Raw genomic sequence first — 24520 nt, 5'->3', positions numbered from 1 at the left:
GGGTTTCTAGAGTAGTGACTTCCAAGCTTCTTATATACTGGGCCAGAAATCAGAAGTCCACTGTAGGATTTTGAGATGGGGTATGTGGGATAATTTAATTTATGCCTCTAAAAAGAAAGCTAGTGTGCACTTTGGAAGGCTGAGGCAAGTCTATCATCCATGCCATTGCACTTCAGCTTGGGCAACAGAGCAAGACTCCATCTCAAAAAAAAAAAAAAAAAAAAAAAGGTAGTGTATAAATATTATTCAGCCATAAAAAAGAATGAAATCCTGTCTTTTACAAAACATGGATGGAATAGGAAATCATTATGTAACTGAAATAAGCCAAGCACAGAAAGACAAATATTGCATCTTCTCACTAATATGTTGTGGCTAAAAAAGTGGATCTCATAAAGATAGACAGTAGACTGGTGGTTACCAGAGGCCAGGAAGGGTAGAGGTAGGGGTAGATAAAGAGATCAATTAAAAATAATAAATGGGCACCAACATACAATTTGATAAATAAAATAAGACCTAGTGTTTGATAGATCAGTAGGATGACTATAGTTTACAATAGTTTATTGTATATTTCAAAATACCAGAAGAGAATAATTCAAATGTTTCTAGTATAAAGAAAAGAAAAATATTTGAGGTAGTGGACATCCTGATTACATTGATTTGCTCTTTACAAATTATATGAATGTAATAAATTATCACATGTATCCAGAAAATATGTGCATTTATTGTGTACCAATGAAAAAGTAAATCAAAATTTGTAAAAAATATGTGCTATGTGGATAGAGATGAATAAAATTGATACTGGGGTGTGAAGCTAGGGAGAAGGGGACATAGTTCAGATGGAAATATGGTGGCTTAGGATAGTAATAGTTAACGTGACAAGACACAGATTTAAGATGTATTTTGAAGGTAAAGCCAACAAAACTTCTTAGTGGACAAAATGGAAGATGTATATTAAAAGGATAAATTAAGAATTAGTATTAGATTTTTAGCCTGAGCAGGGATTAGGACCATTTACTGAGAAGAAGACATGAAGAAGTGCCCCTAATAAGAAAATAAAAAGTTCTTCCACCAAAATGGAAGTGGAGAAAAAGAATGAAAGTTAGATGCAGGCAGATGGTTACATGTGATAGAGAGGGAAGAATGATAACATTTTTTTCTTATTGTTTTTTAATTTTTGGAGAAATAATTGAAAAGTCATCAAATGAAGTTAGGAGAATGAAAAATGTTGGAATTCAAAGAAGAGAGGGTATGAAACAATCATCACTGAGAATCAGAAGTGAAATTTATTAGACAAATGTAATAGGAATTCTGGGCAATAATAAGGATCCACTTGAGATTTGTAATTAAAAATTTTAAGTGTGACTTTTCAACAAGGTTGAACACTTCCTTTCAGCTATGTTAAGCTTTTTCAGTGAGGTCAGAATCAGGAGAGATTTAAGTTTAACAGCTAATGTTTTGAGAAACTTAAATGATTTAAGACGGAGGGTTGAGGGTAACAAGGGAGTCGTTTTAATTTTGGAGCAAAGTAAGCTAACTAAAGAGGAAGATAAGGTCATAATTAGAAGATGAAGAGTAAAAAGAGGTGGGACAATGGGTTGGACAGAATCATAGATGCTGTAGTGAGAGTACTAGCTTATGTGAACTGGAAAAACAAGATGATGTTTCCAGAGTAGAGTGCTTGAAAATGAGATTTTGTAAAGAATGAATTTATTGGTAGTGAAATGTTCTGTGATATGACCATGGAAATGACTGGTTGATATGAAAAGGATAAATATTCATTATTGGAGGTGAAGATGTTCAGAAACTGAGAAAACAATAGTTATTCAAAACACAGTAGATGAAATTGTCTTATGCCTTGTATTTCAAATAATCCATAGTTTTTAAAAGGGAAAGGAAAAATGGTATGGTAGTGACCAGAATACATACCTCACTTCCAGATAATGTTAACACATGTTATAAAAGTCAGTCAGGCATTGAAAAAGCTATTAAGAAAGCAATGACCATGAATTTCATAGAATAACCAATGAAAGGATTTAAAGGGTTGGAAAAGAGTGGGTGCTGACTTAGAACAGAGTTTTGATAATGATGTATGACCTAGTAGATTTGAACCTTTTTAACTAATGAAGTAAACAGAGAAGTATATCATCTGATGAGTACTTTCTTATGGGAAAGTTGATGCTACTGTTACTACCGATAACAGTGCGTCATTAATATGTTCAAGGTATCATTCTAAGCATTACATATATATGTATGTGTGTGTGTATGTGTGTGTGTGTATATATATATAAGCTCATATCATCCTCCTGCAAACCTCGTTGTTGTCTACACTTTATGATTGAAGAAACAGGGAGGTTAAGTTATCCAATACTGCTTAGTGAGTAATGGAGCTGAATCTAGGCATTCTAGCTGCAGAGAAGACACTCTTAATCATTACGAAATAGTTTCCTTCTTACAAGCAGGACTTTGGGCACTTTTAATTATGAGACTACTGGGATGGTAAGAGATGGTGGGGTAGTAGTAATGAAAAGTCGTGATTTTACAAGAAAAACTCAGAGATCTATAGATTTCTCTTCACTTCCTCCAAGAGTAATATTAATCCTCAAGGAGGGACAATCTTCTCAAAGGGATATGGAGTTGTAAAGGCTTCTTAATACCAGAACAACTCAAGCTCTGATTTATCTTGCATAGAAGACTGTGGGATAGGTTGCAGCCTTGCGAGGAGAATTCCTAGACCTCCATGAAAGAAAGAGTCAAGAAAGTCACTACTAATGATGACTTGCAAAGACTTTGAGGGCTTCAGACACCATATGTATGATCTTAAAGAAAATTTAAGAGGTGTTATTTCAAGCATAGCTTTTGCCTCAAATATGCCCATCCAACATGAGAAAAATATTAGTCACATAAATACCTCAGTGAAGTCAAAAGTAAAACTATTATTTACTAGGTCAAAATGCAAAAGGGGAAAATTCAATAAAAAGCAACACTATAAAGAAGCAAATCTGTGGAGAAACATGATTTTGATGACTAGTTGTCTTTTTATTAGCTATCAAGTTCATTTAACAGACAAAAAATTCAGTTCAAGGTCATTCATTAAAATAGGAATAATTAACAATAGTTTATTATTCAATCTTTCAGCTGTTCCTATTTTATCACAATAACTTTTCCTATTATTGAGAGATTCATGAGGAAGTCTTGAAAATAATGTATGTTTCTTTCAATTCAATAAACCATTCAGTCAAAATAATAAAAAAGATGCTATTACTTTGTTTTGGGTGAATGATATGTAGGCTAGGCTTTGCTGTAGGACTTTGAGCTCATAAGCTGGTATAAAATATCAAACATTTTGACTGTTTAAAGAACTCAAGATATGTTTTGCAAAATTACAAAACATTATACATGTGACTTAATTAATATCTACTCCAATTATACACAACACATCATGCTGAAGATTTAGATTTATTTGAAAACACTTAGTCTACTTTATATTAGTGCAGAAAAATCACATTCAATAAACCACAATTGTAGAAGAGACAAATTACTGTGTTTTGTCACATTTTCACACAAATATAATTTGATATTTAAAGCATGATGAATCACAATCACATGTAAATAAATGATTTATTCTCTCAGTAGTAGTAAGAATCTCTTTTGAGTATGTAGGGTCTTCTGGGTTTATTCTCATACAACTGCCGTTTGAGAATATAAGGAATTTTTCTCTTTATGACTTCTTCCTTTTCATTTTTGTCATTTCCAGTATCAAGAATATCTTCCTGGATTAACTGCAAGATAGAGATGAAGTAAGTGAAATTTACATGAATAAACTCTTTTGTTTCAGAGCATTTTCTACATTCTATCTCATTTGCTGTTAAGACAGCAAGATGTATATAGGTGAGATATGAGACACATGAAATTCAAAGAAATTGTTTTTTCAAAGAAGAGACGGCTATTCAGTGGCTGCAATAGTATAAGAACATGGTAATTCTGACTCAGTTCAGGATTCTTCCCAGTTCACCAGGCTAGCTCTTTTAAAAAATTTATATATACTTTACTATGTATTTCAAGACTGTACACTAATCCCGCCTTTTGTAGAAAAACACCAAATAGACCTTTGAGTACTTTTCAGGCTTCAATTTATGATGGAAATGCCAAAAGTATGAAATATATATTTCAATAAATATAGTTTTTGATCTGGTAAACCAAGTTTGGCCACAAAGGTAACAAAATTTTATATTCAATTAAGTCAGTTACTGATTTGACATGAAAACCATTCCAAGGATCTATTTCTCAATAGAGGCATTAAAAGTGCTTTATCCAACTTCGTCAGTTGTAAAAATCAACGTATGGGAAAACTCGATTTAAATGATGACAATCTCTTTAGATTGTGGTGCTTAATCATTAAAGCAAGCTCAGATTCAATAACTTAAAGGAGTTAAGCTCCATGCAGAATCTTGCCTAATATCAAGAGGCAGGAATATGCCCCATTCTAATATTAACTATAACCTTTTCTCTAAGAATATGGTTCTCACTCAAAAATTTCAGCTACCATTTAAGAAATCTGTCCGTAGTCTAATACACAATTTGAATAAACTTTAAAAGTATGTTAAAGGTAAATTTTTTTTTTTTTGTATTTTTAGTTGTCTTCTAATTTGAGGGGTCACTATAACAAATATTGATAGGGGACTAAGTTTTAAATTGTAATGCATATGAATAAAATCTTACAACCAAGTGCTTTATTTCAACCCACAGCTATTCAATTTCAGAGAGAAAACAGCTACTGTCAGACAAACTAGTTTCTTAATCTTTAGTTTTTTTGTGCATAGCTGTAATTACTTGTACTATGCTCAGAATATTATCGTTTTATTTTAAATCACTCAATAACATTTAAAATAGGGAAAAGTTTTAATCTTATTTGCACTTGATTAGTCTACATAGTAGTTTATCGAGGATTTTTTTTTTGGGGGGGTAAGTAACATATAATGGACATTTTCCTGTATAAAAATATAGGCAGGAGTATAGTGGTGCGATGTAGGTTCACTGCAAGCTCCACCTCCCGAGTTCACGCCGTTCTCCTGCCTCAGCCTCCTGAGTAGCTGGGACTACAGGTGCCCGCCACCACACCCGGCTAATTTTTTTGTAGTTTTAGTGGAGGCGAGATTTCACCGTGTTAGCCAGGATGATCTCGATCTCCTGACCTAGTGATCAGTCAGCCTCAGCCTCACAAAGTACTGGGATTATAGGCGTGAGCCACCGTGCCCAGCCAAAATATATTTTAAATACTAAACAATTTACCAGGAATTTAAATTAAATAATAGTAAATTTAAAACTGGTTTTTCAGTTTTTTGTTTATTTATCTTTTTGCTTACCAGTTATAATAAAACTAGAAATTCTGCCTGCACTTCTTCTTATCTACAGGGTAGCTCTTTGGTAGTCAATCACAAGTTTGTTAGATTAGCAGGGAAGGCACCCTCAGATCCCCAATGCTAGTGTAAATCCAGAATATAAAATATTGACCACATTTCTCTTAGAGGTTAATTTGAAAGAAATGTTTCCCTTGTCAGAAATTTTTAAACATCTGTTTTGTTCACTTTGGGAGGCCGAGACGGGCGGATCACGAGGTCAGGAGATCGAGACCATCCTGGCTAATACGGTGAAACCCCGTCTCTACTAAAAAAAAAATACAAAAAACTAGCCGGGCGAGGTGGCGGGCGCCTGTAGTCCCAGCTACTCGGGAGGCTGAGGCAGGAGAATGGCGTGAACCTGGGAGGCGGAGCTTGCAGTGAGCTGAGATCCGGCCACTGCACTCCAGCCCCAGCGACAGAGTAAGACTCCGTCTCAAAAAAAAAAAAAAAAAAAAAATCTGTTTTGTTTTCGTTGAAGAATTTATTTTTCTTCCTCCTCCTCTTCTTTATCCTGACATCGTTCTATATCTTCTCAAAGCTGTAATTTATATTTCGGAGCAAAATATATCAATGAAGGCAATAAATTGTAAAGCATTTTGCAAGTACATTATTACACACTGGTGTGTATTTATAAACAAACACAGAACACAAAGGTTTCCAAATAAACTGAAATGATGGGCAGATACATATCCCTATTATATATACCTTTATATAAATTAAAAATATTTTTATTTGCCTAATATATTCAAATACAACAGGTTCCAGATAAAACTGGAATAACAGGGATATAACAGATTGGTGCAAAAGTAATTGCGGTTTTTGCCATCAACAGTAATGGCAAAATAAATGGCAAGAACCACAATTACTTTTGCACCAACCTAATATATCCTTATCTTATATTTGTATATACATACAAATATATTTTTATTTGCCAAATATATTCAAATACAAATGGAAAACTTTATGTTTTATTCCAGTTTTACTTGGATCACTTTGTTTATAGATTTATAGTTTGTTTATAGATCACTACACATGACTTTGTGTTTCTAAGACAACATTTTGAGTTGCTTAAATTTGTTAGACATGCCACCACCTACAACAACAAAAATTGCCTAAACAAGCCATCCACTTAAGCATAATAAAAACATGTAGATCAAATCTGCCTGAAGATATATCCTCTTTTTAAGGTTGAAGAAAAACATATTTTGCTGAGTTTCAAATATTTGAAGGACATTTTGAAGATCTGAAGCAATGTTGACTTCAACACATGGCTTGTTCTTTTTAAATACTTGTAACTCTTCTTGTTATGATTATGATTGGGAATTTAATAAATTAATACAAATGAGAGTTAACTAGTATAACTATAATCATATTAACATTTTGTTATTGCTATACCTCCCAGTGTTGAAAAGCCCTGCTGTGACAGATTTTGTGGAGCTGGTATATTGTCAACATTGCTTCCAAGCTAAAGCCATCTAAAGCAGTGGGAAGTTTCCTTCTTGTAATAAGCTGCTCTTCATGAACTTCTCCTGTTTCCTCAGCTGGGCTGTTCAAATTATTTACAAGACTGCAAACATTTAGCAGAGTCATCTTCCAAGAGGGAACATGTGCTTTACTAATCTGAAACATAAAAAAAAAAAAAAAAAAAAAAAAAAAAAAAAAAAAAAAAAACCCTGCAATTAAAACTTGTGTTACATGAGCAAGAAATGAATTCCCAGTGTGCTAAACCATCACATTTAGGGTCTAATTGCTACTCCAGTCTAACAAACACAGTGTTATTTATTTAGTAACATCATGTTCACAAAGTTATATAGTGCCAATATCTTATAAATTCTATTTAACAAAACTCTATAGTCATATTCACATCCACATGCACTTATGTGTGTACACACAGAACAAAGTAAGAAAGCAAGGAAATTAAAATGACAGCAGAAATATGTAAATATGATATATATATCACAGATGAAAACTTAAAATTAAAAAATTATTCTATATCTATTACATTTCAGCTTAATGTGTAATGGGGCAGTGACAAAGATGGCATTATTAAGTGTGAACAATTATAAAACGTGAAGATAGTAATGCATTCCACACATTAATAATTGTTATGGGTAGCATCACAGATTATTTAGGACCTTTATGTATTAACTTGCGCCTGGGAATTAGGTAAATCTATACCAAGACACCAAGGCACGTAACTTATCCCATTTTCTAACACAGACTATTAAGTTCAGTTGTCTATTTTTGAACTGAAGAGGTTGTAGCCTTTGGTATTCTGATTGAGTACTAAACAATGAGAACACATTGGCACAGGGAGGGAACAACCCACACTGAGGCCTGTCAGAGGGTGGGGTGGAGGAAGGAAGAGCGTTAGGAAAAATAGCTAATGCATGCTAGGCTTAATACCTAGGTGATAGGTTGATAGGTGCAGCAAACCACAACGGCACATCTTTACCTATGTAACAAACCTGCACATCCTGCACATGTACCCCAGAACGTATTCCTAGGTACAGATTGGAATTTAGTAATAGGGCCCAGGATACAAAGTTGTATTTGGCTCAATTAAAGAAAAAAGAATAAGAACATGTAAAAATAACGTGCCTGGTATAGGGAGAATTTAAATCCAGACATACAATGAAGAGTATAGTTCAGTAATTCCTAAATACATTATAGGACAGTAAATGTCTAGAAGACTATGAACTGCATTTAAAAACAAGGAAACACAGGTAAACAAGGTAAACTAATCCACTTGCTAAAGATAAAATATTAATAAGTCACTGTTTCAGGATTAGATCTCAATGCTCCTGCTTGCCAATCCATTGCTCTCCCCTCTCTACTACATTTCTTTTGCAGGTTGTCATGAACTGTTATTTCTAATTTAAGAACACCTTTCTATTTCCCCCAATATAATAAAAAAAGGGCAAAGAACTCACTTTGTTTTCATTTAAACTGAGACCAATATACCTTTCATCATACCCAATTTAAAAGGCATGGAAACAAGTTCCTTTAAAAACATTTACAGGCACGTAAATATGTATAGTAATTAATTAAAATTGCAAAGTACTGATTGATAGAACTATAATTTCTTTACCTGTCATATCAACACCTTTAACTTCTTTTAACTAAAAGAAAATTTTTTTTTTTTTCAAAAAGGAAATGCCTCTCAAGGAACTTTTAAATCTGATGGGAAGTTATTACTATAGGAAAAGGATACCATATTTATAATGAAAGTTCATATGTTCTTCAACCCAGAGTTAAAGAAAAGAAAAAGTTACCTTTGATGAATGCATGCTGGTCAATAAATCTGCTTCTAATGCTTTCATTTCTTCCTCTGAATCTGAGTAAAATCAAAATTAGGTTTACTATAATCACATATCATATAATTATATCATAATCTACAGATTTTAGGTTAATTTTAAAAAGTAGTCTTAGAGGTTAGTGTCTTTCTTATGTATTTTCTTAAAAACAGTAATCTTAAAAAACAAATTTTAGGTATATTTTAGCATAATAGGAAGCTAAAATAGTAGAAGCACTTCTAAGAAAATAAGCATATGATTATTTGTTCAGACAGTTGTTGATGACTTCGAGTTGTTTAATCTTTGAATTTCAGATTTTTAAAATGTGATGATATTGTATAACACATATTTTACCAAATATGCTAGAGTAGTTTATTTCTTACCAGCCATAGTTTACATATATAGAAAATATGCATATTAACATTTAAAAACACAACATAATGAAGATTATACAAAAGACTTTTTCAAGACAAAACCAAAGGGAATTGCTTACTGATAATTTTAGAATAATAAAGATACTGAGATTTACTTAACTTGAGATGCTTTTTTACAAAACACACGTTTAAAGGATTGTAGTTGTACTTTCAGTAAGAATTCGGAATTATGTATCCTTAATTTTATCACAGGCGTTTAAGGAAATTGTTTAAAGCAAAAGTGGAGCTATTCAACAATACATGTACAACAGCATTGAAAATGGGTCTCTGGATTTTTTAAAAACTCTATCCAAGTTTCTGTTAATGAATATTTTACAGAGAAGGAAAATTTAGAAAATAGTGTACGATAATAAAAATCAAGTTTAAAATGACTCTATCTTTCTTGTACTTCACACTCAATAAAAGACATGTTAGAATCAGAGAAACTATTGGCTCAATTTTACCTAGAACCTAAATTATGCAAGAGATCTTCTCTCCCTATTTGTTAGAGACATAATCTGTTTCAGGAATTTATGAACAATGTATACTCAAATCCTCATAAGTTTTGCATTATTACAACAAGTAGTTTCAAGTTAATAATCACAGTGCTTAATCAATAACCCAGTTTTTCTTCCAGAAGTATGTGAATCTTTAATCTCATATAACTTTCAGATAAAATCATAACTGTAGAAAAGTTTGTTTTTTTCTCATAAGATTTAAAAAGTAGAAGCTGAAAGTTATGTTCTGATGATTAAAATAAACTTAAAATTTTGCACAAATCACATTTATATCTTCTTAGATTTTAATGTCATAATTTAAATCAAATGATAGCATGAGTTTGAGTTAAACATTTCAATGTCATATTTATGATACATAAAAGCACGGAACAGGTTAAATTATTTTTGCTGCATTTACTTCCTAAGGTGTTCTTTTCCCTTTGAAGTGGTCATTCAAATATTTCTTAAATATTAAGTACAGCCTTTTGCAATGGTTGTAATATTTCATGTTATACCATTCAATTTAAATCTTATTTTCAAAGTGAGTTATTCATAGATATTTAGGACTATATAACTTCTCCTTTTACACCACATGCAAAACACTCTAAAGTCAAATCATTTCCGTCAATATAAGAATACCAATTTTCCAACTGTATTTTGTATTAACTTAAATGGCATGGAAAAAATGCCAAACAGTTATATTAATAGTATACTTATTAGACTATGCAAACTGTATTCTCAAAAAGGATCTGGAGTATTTTCGTATTTTTCTAGAAATGAATTTCTACAAATAATGCTTCATTCATTTTTCAGTAAGCATCAATTTTCACTTTATGTGTTATCTTAACACAAACAATTAAGAAAATAATATGGGGACTATTACAAGGGCATGAGGGCCACCGTTTCCTAAGAGATTGAATGAGGATGAGAGTAAAACATTTTAAATGGAGTGGGATTTAATGATGGGTTTGCAGGTTGACAGCCACTGTCTGTACTTCTCATTAGATAATGATCAGCCTAATTGAAAGTTTTGTAAGGTTTTTTTTCCTGTAGTGGTTGTATTCCAAAGGGGGTCATGCAGTGTTTCATTGAAATCCCTTTTATTGCTTTGCAGATTTCAAAAGGGAAAATACAGCTCTCAGTAATCATAAAGGCAGAGAAAAAGATACTCAGTTTCTGTCACTAAAAGGTAAATCCTGAATAAAAGGAAGCAACTCTTCTCCCTAGATACATTAACATAAGTAGCAACACATTGCAAAAGAGAAAAAAGAAATCACTTCAGGGAGTTGTGAAATTCTGTTTTGCTTACCTGAGCACAGACTCCAGGAACTGAAAGCCAGGAGTAGCATGCATACAAGCTGGATTTTCATTCCTGCTATCATCTTTCAGCCTTCTAACGAGCCAATTCCATAAAAGTCAGAAGCACACTGAAGGGGGCTCTCTCTGGCACTTCCTCTTGCCTTCAGCTGGCTTTGAAAGTGAGTGAACTATAAGAGGTGCTCTGGCCATTCCCCTATATATATAAGCAGGAGGATGATGTCATTGATTGTACAGGCATTATCTTTGCAGGATGTGCCCTATCTTCACCTCTATCCTTCCCCCTCTTCGCCCTGCTTTCTCCTCCCCTTTTCCTTTGTCCCCCCCTGCTCTCCTCCCCCATTTCTAAACCTTGAGTGAAAGTGACGATCTTCCCTAATTGCTGCTGCTGCTGCTTTGGATTTCTGACGCACAGAAGGAGTCATTCAACTGCACTGCTATGTACAGCATACTGACAAAGAACCCCCAGTATCATCCTTTTCCCACTTCTCATTCCCCCACTCCAAAAGTCATTTTGATTTTGTGAAATATGAGATCTGTTACTTCTAATTTTTAAGTAAAAGCTCAAGGATGAATGCATGAAATCAGTGATTCCTTAGGCTTGGAAGTTCTTGAAGAGTTAGGGGCTTTTCTGGTAATTCAAACTTCTGAGCAAATGTTTAGTGGTTCCAAAACTAATACAGGTTTTAAATAATCCACACTAGAATAAGAAGGAATATAGTCAGAGAATCAGTTATAAAAATTAAGCAAATAAATTTAGAGAATAGAAAGAAAACCAATAAAAAGAAATAATAGATCCAGGGAATAAGATATTATTTCCTAACAAATCGAAAATATTTTATTGTAAGTAATGAGAGATGACTGAACTTTGTATGCTGACTTTTGGTTGAATGTATTAGAAAAACACTTTCACGTTTATAAAATCCAGCTCTAAATTACTTAAATGTTAGCACGTAGATATTCGTATTGTTGTATCACTGACTTTTTTTTCTGTACATTATCTCTTTTTGTGCCTATATTTTTCTGCTCTTTTTCAATTCATTCTGGATGCCATGTCTCATTCTTTGTACAATTATCTTCTCAACTGTTTTTACTATTGCATAAGCTTTCTTTCCCTGCATAATACCCTTTTCATCATAAAAATGAGATTGTACTTTTGGCAAGGAGACAATCCTAAATAACCACCGTTCACCAAAGTCACTTTTCTATGATAATTTTCGTGTATTTAATGGGTTACACTGATACTCATTCTTTGTCTGAGTTCTGAAAGAAAATTGCTCAAAATGCCTTTTAGAGTAAAGTTTTCTTCTTGTAGTAGGCGTTTCAAGACACATGGGGTGATTTGACAAGTCAGTGCTGTTAGAGATGTGAATATTTGAATGTAAAGTTGTCTGAACATTGTTTAATTTTTAAATAAATCAATCGTGTAGTAACAGTTGAGAAACAAATAGGATTGATTCTTATTGATAATTGATTTATATTATACAATCTATGAGTTTAACTTTTTCACCTTTACCCTAAACTTAAGAGATGAATTACAAGCATTTAATAATTACTTAGAATAGTAAGGAGTCTTTCATAGAATACCAGGAATTTAATAATAAATGATATATTTATTACTTTTAGTTTGTTTTGGGAACTTACATAAAATACAATATTGAACATACGTGGAGGAAAGTTTCTGTAAAGTATTTAGTTGACAAAGAAATGTGAAATACATTCATTTAGATGTTTTCTGCTTTCCTACCATTAGGGGGAGCAATGGAAGCTTGAAACTTTATTTTCACTTAGAGTCGAAGTGAGGATTTGGGCTTACTTTCCTGCTACGATCAGAGCATCTTTGTGACAGAATCCTCTTAAAGCCACTTTGATTAACAAATCAGGAAAATTATATATACTTTGCATGATAATTAAATTAGTTGTTTTCTCTGCTTTTTGAATTGCAAAGAATGATCTTTTAAAATGTGTGATAGCAGTCTAATAGTAAAAAGGAAGTGTGATTCTTATTTTTCTGAAATGATTTCTTCAATATGTTGACAAAATTGATTTCTAATTAATTAGAAAAAAGGGGGAGAAGAATAATGGAAATTCATTTTAAATATATGACATGTATATTAGTCGTTAATGTGAAAATTGAGATATATGATAAACATTCAAGAATGGGGAAACATTAAGTTATGTCAAATAATTCAAACTCAAATAGATGCTATATGCTATTTTTCTTTTGGGGAAAAAAGATGTATAACTTTGGTAGAATTATGAGGTAGATAAACTTTGACCTCTAATCGGTATTTTCTTTTAATGTTTTTTGTTTTTTGTTTCTAGCTCTAATCTAATGCCTTCAAGCTACAGATAAACCAATAAAACAATTTGTTGTAGGGATAAAGGTTAAGTATGTATTTTTCCACTTAAAAAGTACCCTACGAACTTCTTAAATGAAGCCTTTAATGCAAGATTGTAGACACCTCGCTATGGAGATGGATGAACTGTTTTTATTTTAAAGGCTTTTTACCCGAGATCCTTTTTTTCCCCCTTTTTTTTGAGATGGGGTCTCTCTCTGTCGCCAGGCTGGAATGCAGTGGCGTGATCTCGGCTCACTGCAATCTCCACCTCCACCTCCTGGGTTCAAGCAATTATCCTGCCTCAGTCTCCCGAGTAGCTGGGACTACAAACGCACCACCACACCCAACTAATTTTTGTATTTTTAGTAGAGATGGGGTTTCACCATGTTGGCCAGGATGGTCTCGATCTCTTGATCTCGTGATCCGCCCGCCTCGGCCTGCCAAAGTGCTGGGATTACAGGTGTGAGCCACCGCGCCCGGCCTACCTTATATCCTTCTAAGGGTTATCTACTTCTTAAAATATCTGATAAAGATTTTAAACATTGTCCTTTAATAATCGTCCTGTGTTGGCCTTCTTAAGTGGATGTCACTTGTTAGGTACCTGTTGATTGCAACATCTTTAAAGTAGGTAGATTTCTAAGCTTGTATTGTTACTTATGTCAGACTTTTATTAGGTAATTGCTGAAAATAATCAACAGAAACACCTAAAGAATTGGAGTGGTCTGAAAGCTTATCTCATTTGGAGAAGGGCAAGCTCTGAAACCAACTGATGAAGCGTTGGTTCTTCAGCTCCTGACAGTTTCTTCCTATAGCTCTAGTGACTTTAATACCTCAATAACAACTTCCTAGCCTTTCCAATCTATTGGTAACCTAAATATCCAAAACTTGGCCTGTTGTGTTTCTACAACCTGGAATCTCCCCTTCACCTTGCTTTGATCATCCTGTTTTATGGCCTAATCAACAAAAATATTTCCAAGTTTGAGTCCTGAAAGTAGTATTGTCTACTTCTATTTTTCCTAGTTTTCTGTTAAATGCTCAGTAGTTTGTTTATACAGTTTATGGTAAACTCTAAACTGCTAGAAGGAAAACATTCTGACTTCTAAGGTTTATAATCCATAAGTGATCAATACATACTTACTAAATTGAATGAAAGTACTGATTATGTTAAATTTCTTACGTGCCCTTTCCATGTTTTAATTTTAAATGTTTCTTTCAGCCATACCTTTTAACACTCTTTTGTTATCATTAATCTTCATATTTTATGTGAATTTTTATGGTCAGTTTTCTCAGTCTTTTGTCTCATCATCCTTTTCCTCTCTGACTGGAAAAGTTAAATTTAAAAAAATCATTCAAGAAGATTGTCCTTGGATCATGTACAATCATCAGCTGAATGTTTAGATAAATTGTAAGTTTGCTCCATTTCTATAAATGAGTCTATCATTTGAAGCTGCCTGCAACTGATTCATCTGAACAAATAATGATGTCAAAGTCTGTGAACCCAATTGATTTTTCTGTTCAATTAAAGTGTATTTTCTAGAAACACAGATGGATGTTCGCATGCATACACCCACATAGGATGTGTATAACCCAACCTTGGAGATTTAGGTAAATGTAAAACAAACGTTCAATTTCCCAATCTGTATATAACCTTGTTTTGCCCATAATCCTTATAAATTCCCAGCTCATTTCCTTTCAACTCTTCCTGTCTCTGCTGTTGCATCCTTATAGGTAATTAACCTGGAAAAATCAATGACTGATTTCTGTAGTGAAAGCATATTTTGCAACTTAAACCGTAATTAAAATACACGCTTTGCTTGGGACTTACACGTTAATGAGTTACTGTATTTAACTAACCACGCTCCACATTGCAGCCATCGCTGACTTCACTTATAATCTTGCTTCTCATATCTAAGAAAAAATGTAAATACCCACAAAATCACCACCCATTATGTGTAATGCTCAGGTAGGTGTCCTTATAGGTCTCCCTTTTGAATAAGACCAAAATAAAAATATTACAGAAAAAAATGTTCCTGACAAATTTCTTCTTTCATGTTTCTTAGTTTTATAAATTAGTGCATCTAATGTAATAAATGAGATAAACTGTTATTATAAGAAAACTTTCTCTCTTCTTTTTTAATATTACAAAGTCTAAGAAAATTTCCATAGCATCTGCAATACCTGAAACAGAGCAGATGTACTTGAGCTACCGTCTACCAGGAGCAAATTCAGTGAAACAGTTTTTTTCTTTTTCTCAAGAATATACTACATGTTAAATTTGGGATGTAATGGTTTTATATTATTCATACCTCTTGGGTTTATAATTCTTTTTAAATTTACAGTGCTTTCTCAGTGAATCTGATAAGTCTTATGGTTTTGAATCCTATCTATTTCCTAATAACCTCCAAGTTTGTGTCTCTGACTACTCGAATTGTATAAGCAATCACCTCATTAGCAGCTCTACTTGGAGTTTCATTAGTCAAACTTGTCTACAGTAAAACTTTTGATTCCTCCAAACATCTTTCTAAAAATCTTCTGCCCCTCTAGAGTTTTTCATTTCACTAATTAGAACCATGATTTATTGAGTTGCACAGATCTAAAAACCGGAATCCATTTACATTGTTTCTCTCTCCCCTCCATTTCCACACTAGCAAAACCCCCTGGGGTGCAGGCCTGTTCCAAAACATATTTCAATTCCAACTACTTTTCCTTATGTCATTATTGCCACCCAAGTCCAAGCCACCACCATCTTTCTCCTGAGCTGCCATAATAACCACTTGAGTAGTCTCCCTACAAACAACTTTGATCCCTTTCAGCTTTCAAAAACTCCAGAAAAGTTTTTTAAAATGTAAATATACTCCTGTAATTCTCTGCTTAAAACACTCTAAAGGTTTCCTCCTGTAATGCCTGATGATGGCCTATGCTACCTGAGTGGGTTTTGTCTTCCTCTCTATCATCATATTCTACCATTCTCCCCTTCTGTTCCTATCTTTCAAGCACATTGGTCTTCTGGCTTTTCTGCAACCAGCTAAGCTTTTTTGTTAAAGATCTGCAATGAACACTGTGATTACCGTTCATCAAATATTCATTCCCTGACTCCTCTCAGAGTGGATGAAATATACTTCCTCACTCTTTGACTTTAACTTAGTAAACTAAACTAGAATTGGCCAGTGGGATGTTAGTAGACATAAGAAAAAGACAGGTTTGATTTATGCTTGAAACATAGGGCTTTCCCTTTTTCTTTTCTGTCATTGCCATGAAAAACTCTTTTCTCAGATGATCCCAAAATGTGGAGGGACATATGGAGCAAAGCTGCCCCAGCTGACTTGCACACCTGCAGTGTAAGGCAGAGATTCCTGAGCTTAAAACAAGGTTACCTTAGCTGATTCAGAGACATGTGAACAGAGTTAAATAATTTGCTTTAAGTAATTGACTTTTGGAGTCACTTGTTATATAGCATTTTTGTGGCAATAGGGGACTGATACAACCATTTCTTTTAAAACCTATTCCGCCACTCTCCCCATTCAGTCTCTACAAGTCTTTATTTGTTCATTTATTTTTGTCTTTTGTTAATAAAAGCATGAACATTCTTGTTTTGTTTCCCTAAATTATCAGAACATAAATAATTCTCCTCATAGTAATCATTCAGTAAATATTGACAATATGCATTAATGAATTAATTGAATTTCAAGAATCCCTCCCTGATGGTTTTAGAATAAGCTACCACTCCCTCACCTCTCACGAGGACATTTTATTCTCCAATATGTGAATAATAAACTCCAGGAAACCTCTTTTGGAGAAATTCTTAGCAAAATGAAATAGTATGAAAAAATGCTTCCTTTCAAAGGTTCTTGAATATTGATTTAATTCCAGTTGGAATTTTGTAAGTTGTCATTGAGGAAAACTGGGTGTATAGTGTTACTGAAGGCCCCAAATTTGGTGAGCCGATTTGTGCAGAGAGGATAAATACCGGCAAGTTGTCAGAGACAGAAGACTACAGTCAACATTAGAGTATTCTGAGTCTACAAGAAATAGCCGCTGAAACCACGACTACAGACCTAGGAGTAATCTAAAGAATACATTTAAAATTCATTATCGAAAACCTACTGTAGGCCAGGTTAATTTTATTTCATGTAACATAGCATACCATGAAGCAGAGTTCACAGGATATTATTCCTATTGTGCAGGTTAAAAAAAATAAGAGATATAAAGGGTTTAACTAAGGACAATGGGACTTACTAAGTAGAGTATGGGTAGGACTGCAATGTTTTCATTCCAAAGCAACAGCTAATCTTTGTAACATTAATACCAGACCCAAGTGATAAGTCAAAGAAAATCTTGTATTAACATACTGTGTAAAATATTACGCCAAACAAAGTAGTGGCTAATACTTTTAACTTAAAAGTATGTTTAGTGAAAAAATTAGGTGTGATTTTAATTCCAATTTATGAGTTTAACCATGTTTTTCTACCTTTTCAGGCTTAGGTGTATTACACATATTAAACAAAAACACAGACCCTTGATCTCAGAATCCTTCTTCTAATCACAGAGATCATGAAGAACCTAAACGGACTCTGAAGGCAACGAATTGTCGTGAATGGGTAGAAGATAGAGAGTATGTATAGAAGAATCAGAGAAAAAGTGAGGTTTTAACTGGAGGAGAGTCAAAGCTTGGTGTCTGGGAAGGAGAATACTTCCCACTTTGTACTCTAGGTGGAGGCACTAGTATGTACAGAATGGAAATGTCAGGGACGAACTCACAGTACTAGATCATATTTTAATGTCATTATAATTCATTGACCCAGAAAATGTTAAAACTGAAAAGAGCTGTATGAAGCTAGTCTCATATTTTCATTTTTCAGAAAAAGAAATAGAAGTCCAGATACTCTAAGTGAGTTACAAATTTCCTTCACCTTCCAATTCTTAATCACATAGGTGCTAACTGCTCTGAGACTGACCTCACTTCTCTTCCCAGGGGAAGGATTGATTCTCCAACATCTGTCAAGCTACTTCGAGAAATAATTTCTTCTTTGTGAGTTTCTGTATGGCATCCCCACAAGTTGGAACACATCAAAGGGGTTAGTCACTATGAAATAGGCTTTCCTTTTGGACAGCCTACTTTTGTCTTTATTCCGCAGAATGTTTTTCTTTTGGCACAATCAGTTCTGTTGCTATCGTCCAGTAAACACAAATCCTTTAGCTCCTAGATCATGGAATCTCTACTTGGATAAACTTTTGTTTTACTATGTAACATCATCTCCTTTTTCCTAAGTCTCTCTGGCCCTGAAGTTGAACGGACATGGTCATGTGTCAGATAACCATACTCAAATACCTACAAGGACCAGGCAGGTAACATATACTATTTAGGTTCTATTTAAGGGGATCATCTCCATGCTACTGAGCTTCAGATGATTTTTCTCCACAAGAAAGTAAAAACTGGGGTGGAGGGGTGGGGCCGAGGCCAAGGTGGCCCACTAGAAACAGCGGCATGGGGAGACTCCCATCTAAAAAAACCATAATAAGTGTGAGAATCCTTTACTGGCAACCAAGGTATCCATGTTATCTCATCAGAACTGACTAGGAGGCTGGCACGATCCATGGAGAGGAAGAACAGTGTGAGGCAGTGGCCCACCTGAGAGTCACATGGGGCTGTGGACCCCCTACCCCCAGCCAAGGGAAGCAGTGAGTGAGCGTGCTAGCCAGCTGGGGAAACTGTGCTTTTTCCGTGGTACTGTGCAGCCCATGAATTAGGAGATCCCACTCATGAACCCACACCACCGGGGCCTGGCGTCCCAACCCTGGAGCTGCGCAGATTCTCAACAGCCTCTCAGTTGGAATCTGCTTAAGCCTACCGAGCTGCCAGCACCACAGCTGTGGCTGTCTGCTGTCTAAGCCATTTGAGCTCCTTGGGGAAAGGGCAGCAGCCAGCGCTGGGACTCACAACTGCCTAATATGCTAAGCTCCCTGGGTGGGGGAAGGGCAGCATTCATCTCTATAGCTCCAGACTGCACTTTCGCCCTGCTGGAGCCAGGGAGGCTGGACCACTTGGTCCCAAGATGTGTCTCCGACAGCCCAACACTCCAACTGTGGCAAATGGCAGCAAGACTGCCTTTTCAGGCCTGACCCTGACTCATCCTTCCTCATTGGGTGGGACTTCCCTGCAGGAACTCCAGTAACTCCAGCCAGAGGCTCAGGGACAGAACCTGGATTTCCCTGGGCCAGAACCTCTAGTGGGAAGGGTGGCTGCAGTCTCAGTGGACCAGCGGACTTAGTCTTTCCTCCTGGTAGTTGTGAGGAATCTGGGAAGCCCAAACAATTGGGTTTTCCGCCAGTGAAGCATACTCCCTCCACCAAGGGACAAAGTGGTTCACTAAATTGTTCTTGTTCCCCATGCCCCTAAACTGGGTGAGATCCTCCAACAGGGGTTGTCAGACACCCTATACAGGACCAACCCTACTGGCATCAGCTTGATGCCCCTCAAGTTCAGAGATCCCAGAAGAAGGAGCGGGCACCCATCTTTGCTGTTCTCCCAACTCCTTGAGTGACGTCTCTGGCACGGGGATGAACGAGATGAGTAGGGCCTGAGGTAAACCCCCAGCAAACTGCAGCAGCCCTACAGAAGAGGGACCTGACCATTGAAAGAAAAACAAACAGAAAGCAAGAACAATAGCATCAACCACAACAAAAAAGCCCCCACAAAAACCCCATCCAAGTGTCAGCAGCCTCGAAGATTGAAACTAGACAAACTCATAAAGATGAGAAAGAATCAACTAAAAAATGCTGAAAACCCAAAAAACCAGAGTGCCTCTTCTCTTTCAAATGATCGCAATGTCTCACCAGCAAGAGTACAGAAATGGACAAAGGATGAGATGGACAAATTGACCAAAGTCGGCTTCATAAGATGGATAATAAAAAACTACACTAAGCTAAAGGATCATGTTCTAACCCAAGGCAAAGATGCTAAGAACCTTGATAAAAGATTAGAGGAACTGCTAACTAGAATAACTAGTTTAGAAAGGAACATAAATGACCTGATAGAGCTGAAAAACACAGTACAAGAACTTCCTGAAGCATACACAAGTATCAATAGCCGAATGGATCCAGCAGAAGAAAGGATATCAGAGTTTGAAATACACCTTGCTGAAATAAGGCATGCAGACAAGGCTAGAGAAAAATGACTGAAAAAGAATGAACAAAGTCTTCAAGAAATATGGGATTTCATAAAAAGACTGAACCTATGATTGATTGGAGTACTGGAAGAAGGCAGGGAGAATGGAAACAAGCTGGAAAACACACTCGAGGATTATACACAGCAGAACTTCCCCAATCTACCAAGACAGGCAAACATGAAAATTCAAGAAATACAGAGAACACCACTAAGATACTTCACAAGAAGATCAACCCCAAGGCACCTAATCTTCGGATTCTCCAAAGTTGAAATGACGGAAAAAATATTAAGGGCAGCCAGAGAGAATGACCAGGTCACCTACAAAGGGAAGCCTGTCAGACTAACAGTGGATGTCTTGACAGAAACTCTACAAGCCAGAAGAGATTAGGGGCCAATATTCAACATTCTCAAAGAAAGAATTTTCAACCAGAATTTCATATCCAGACAAACTAAGCTTCATAAGCAAAGGAGAAATAAAATCCTTATCAGACAAGTAAATGCTGAGAGATTCCACTACCACTAGGCCTGCTTCCCAAGAACACCTGAAAGAAACACTAAATTTAGAAAGGAAAAACCAGTGCCAGCCACTGCAAAAACACACCAAAATATAAAGTCCAATGGCACCGTGAAGAAACTACATCAACTAGTGTGCAAAATAACCAAACAGCACCATGATGGCAGGATGAAATTCACACATAACAATACTAACCTTAAATGTAAATGGGCTAAATGCCCCAATTAAAAGACACAGACTCGCAAATTGGATAATGAATCAAGACCCATTGATGGGCTGTATTCACAAGACCCATCTCATGTGCAAAGACACACAAAGGCTCAAAATAAAGGGATGGAGGCAAATTCACCAAGCAAATGGAAAGAAAAAAAAATGTTTGCAAGGTTGCAATCCTAGTCTCTGACAAAACAGACTTTAAACCAACAAAGGTCAAAAAAGACAAAGAAAGGGATTACATAATAGTAAAGGGAACAATTCAACGAGGAGAGCAAACTATTCTAAATATATATGCACCCAATACTAGAGCATCCAGATTCATAAAACAAGGTCTTAGAGACCTACAAAGAGACTTAGACTTCCACACATTAATACTGGGAGACTTTAACACCCAATTTTCAATATTAGACAGATCAGCAAGACAGAAAATTAACAAGGATGTCTGGGACTTGAACTCAGCTCTGGAACAAGTGGACCTAATAGATATTTACAGAACTCTCCACTCCAAATCAAAAGAATATACATTTTTCTCAGTGCCACCATGGCACTTATTCTAAAATCGACCACATAATTGGAAGTTAAACATTCCTCAGCAAATGCAAATGAGCTGAAATCATAACAGTCTCTCAGACCACAGTACGATCAAATTAGAAATCAGGATTAAGAACCTCACTCAAAACCACAAAATTACATGGAAATTGAACAACTTGCTCCTGAATGACTCTTGGGTAAATAATGATATTAAGGAAGAAATCTAGCTAACCATCTATCTATTTTGTTAATTTTTAAACAATAAAAAAAAAAGAAGAAAAGAGAGAAGAATCAGACACATTGAAAAATGATAAATGGGATATCACCACTGACCCCAGAGAAATACAAACTACCATCAGAGAATACTATAAACACCTCTGTGCAAATAAACTGGAAAATCTTAAAGAATTGATAAATTCCTGGATGCATATACCCTCCCAAGACTAAACCAGGAAGTCAAATCCCTGAATAGACCAATAACAAGTTCTGAAATTGAGGCAATAATTAGTAGCCTACCAAATAAAAGAAGCCCAGGACTAGTTAGATTCACAGCCAAATTCTACCAGAAGTACAAAGAGGAGCGGGTACCATTCCTTTTGAAACTGTTCCAAACAATTGAAAAGGAGGGGCTCTTCCCTAACTCATTTTATGAAGCCAGCATCATCCTGAATCCAAAACCAGGAAGAGATACAGCAAAAATAAATAAATTAATTAATTAATTAAAATAAAATAAAATTTCAGGCCAATATCCCTGATGAACACTGATGCAAAAATCCTCAATAAAATACTGGCAAATTGAATCCAGCAGCACATCAAAAAACTTATCCCCCACGATCAAGTTGGCTTTATCCCTGGGATGCAAGGCTGGTTCAACATACACAAATCAATAAACATAATCTATCATATAAACAGAAACAAAGATGAAAATCTCACAATTACCTCAATAGATTCAGAAAAGGCCTTTGATAAAATTCAACATACCTTCATGTTAAAAACTCTCAATAAACTAGATATTGATGGAACATATCTCAAAATAGTAAGAGCTATTTATGACAAACCCACACCCAATACCATTTTAAATGGGAAAAACTGAAAGCATTCCCTTTGAAAACTGGTACATGACAAGAATGCCCTCTCACTACTCTATTTATCATAGTTTTGGAAGTTCTGGCTGGGACAATCAGGCAAGAGAAAGAAATAAAATCTATTCAAATAGGAAGAGGATGTGAAACTGTCTCTGCTTGTAGATGACATGATTTCATATTTAGAAAATCCCATCATCTCAATCCCAAAACTCCTTAAACTGATCAGCAACATCAGTAGAGTCTCAGATTATAAAACTCAATGTGCAAAAATCACAGACATTCCTATATACCAACAGTAGACAATAAGAGAGCCAAATCATGAATGAATTCCCATTCACAATCACTACAGAGAATAAAATACCTAGGAACACAGCTAACAATAGATGTGAAGAACCTCTTCAAGGAGAACTACAAACCACTCCTGAAGGAAATCAGAGAGGACACAAACAAATGGAAAAACATTCCATCCTCATGGATAGAAAGACTCAATATCATGAAAATGGCCATACTGCCCAAAGCAATTTATAGATTCAATGATATTCTCATCAAATTACCATTGGCATTCTTTACAGAATTAGGAAAAAGCTACTTTAAATTTTATGGAACAAAAGAAGACCCTGTATAACCAAGACAATCCAAAGCAAAAAGAACAAAGCTGGAGGCATCACATCACCTGACTTCACACTATACCACAAGGATACAGTAACCAAAACGTCATGATACTGGTACCAAAACAGACATATAGACAAATAGAACAGAACAGAGACCTCAGAAACAACACCACACATCTACAACCATCTGATCTTTGACATACCTGACAAAAAGACCAATGGAACAGAACAGAGACCTCAAAATTAACACCACACATCTACAACTTTCTGATCTTTGACATGACAAAAACAAGCTATGCAGAAAGGATCTCCTATTCAATAAATGGTGTTGGGGGGAAACTGGCTAGCCATATGCAAAAAAGTGAAACTAAACCCCTTCCTTATATCTTGTACAAAACTTTACTCAAGATGAATTAAAAACTTAAATGTAAAATACCAAATCACAAAAACCCTAGAAGAAAACCTAGGCAATACCATTCAGGGCATAGGCATGGGCAAGACTTCATGATGAAAATGCCAAAAGCAATGGCAACAAAAAGCCAAAATTGACAAATGAGATCTAATTAAACTAAAAAGCTTCTGCACAGCAAAAGAAATTATCATCAGAGTGAACAGGCAACCTACAGATTGGAGAAAATTTTTGCAATCTACCCATCTGACAAAGGTCTAATATCCAGAATCTACAAGGAACTTAAACAAATTTACAGGAAACAAACAAACAAACAGCCCCATCAAAAAGTGGGCAACGTATATAAACAGGCACTTCTCCAAAGAAGACATTTACACAGTCAACAAACATATGAAAGAAGGCTCAACATCACTGATCATCATCAGAGAAATGCAAATCAAAACCACAATGACAAACTATTTCACGTCAGTCAGAATGGCAATTGTTAAAAAATCAAGAAACAGGATAGGTGCAGTGGCTCACGCCTGTAATCTCAGCACTTTGGAAGGCTGAGGCAGGAAGATCATGAGGTCAGGAGATCAAGGCCATCCTGGCTAACATGGTGAAACCCAGTCTCTACTAAAAATACAAAAAATTAGCCGGGTGTGGTGGCAGGCACCTGTAGTCCCAGCTACTCAGGAGGCTAAGGCAGGAGAATGGCATGAACCTGGGAGGCAGAGCTTGAA

The 24520-nt window shown here is 35.3% G+C and overlaps 1 protein-coding gene across 1 annotated transcript; it reads right to left on the bottom strand.

Moving 5' to 3' along the window:
- Positions 1 to 3015: 3015 nt before the first annotated feature.
- On the bottom strand, positions 3016 to 11096 carry NTS (neurotensin). Its single transcript, XM_010355533.2, has 4 exons — positions 10915 to 11096; positions 8675 to 8736; positions 6795 to 7019; positions 3016 to 3779 (listed from the first exon to the last, which is right to left on the bottom strand). The coding sequence occupies exons 1-4, from the start codon at positions 10985 to 10987 to the stop codon at positions 3627 to 3629; spliced, it is 513 nt and encodes a 170-aa protein (XP_010353835.1). The 5' UTR covers positions 10988 to 11096; the 3' UTR covers positions 3016 to 3626.
- Positions 11097 to 24520: the final 13424 nt, after the last annotated feature.

This window comes from Rhinopithecus roxellana, chromosome 10, assembly GCF_007565055.1.
Source record: "Rhinopithecus roxellana isolate Shanxi Qingling chromosome 10, ASM756505v1, whole genome shotgun sequence".
NCBI classification, from domain to species: domain Eukaryota; kingdom Metazoa; phylum Chordata; class Mammalia; order Primates; family Cercopithecidae; genus Rhinopithecus; species Rhinopithecus roxellana.
The sequence above is the reverse complement of the archived record's forward strand: the minus strand, read 5'-3'. Positions and strand labels throughout refer to the sequence as shown.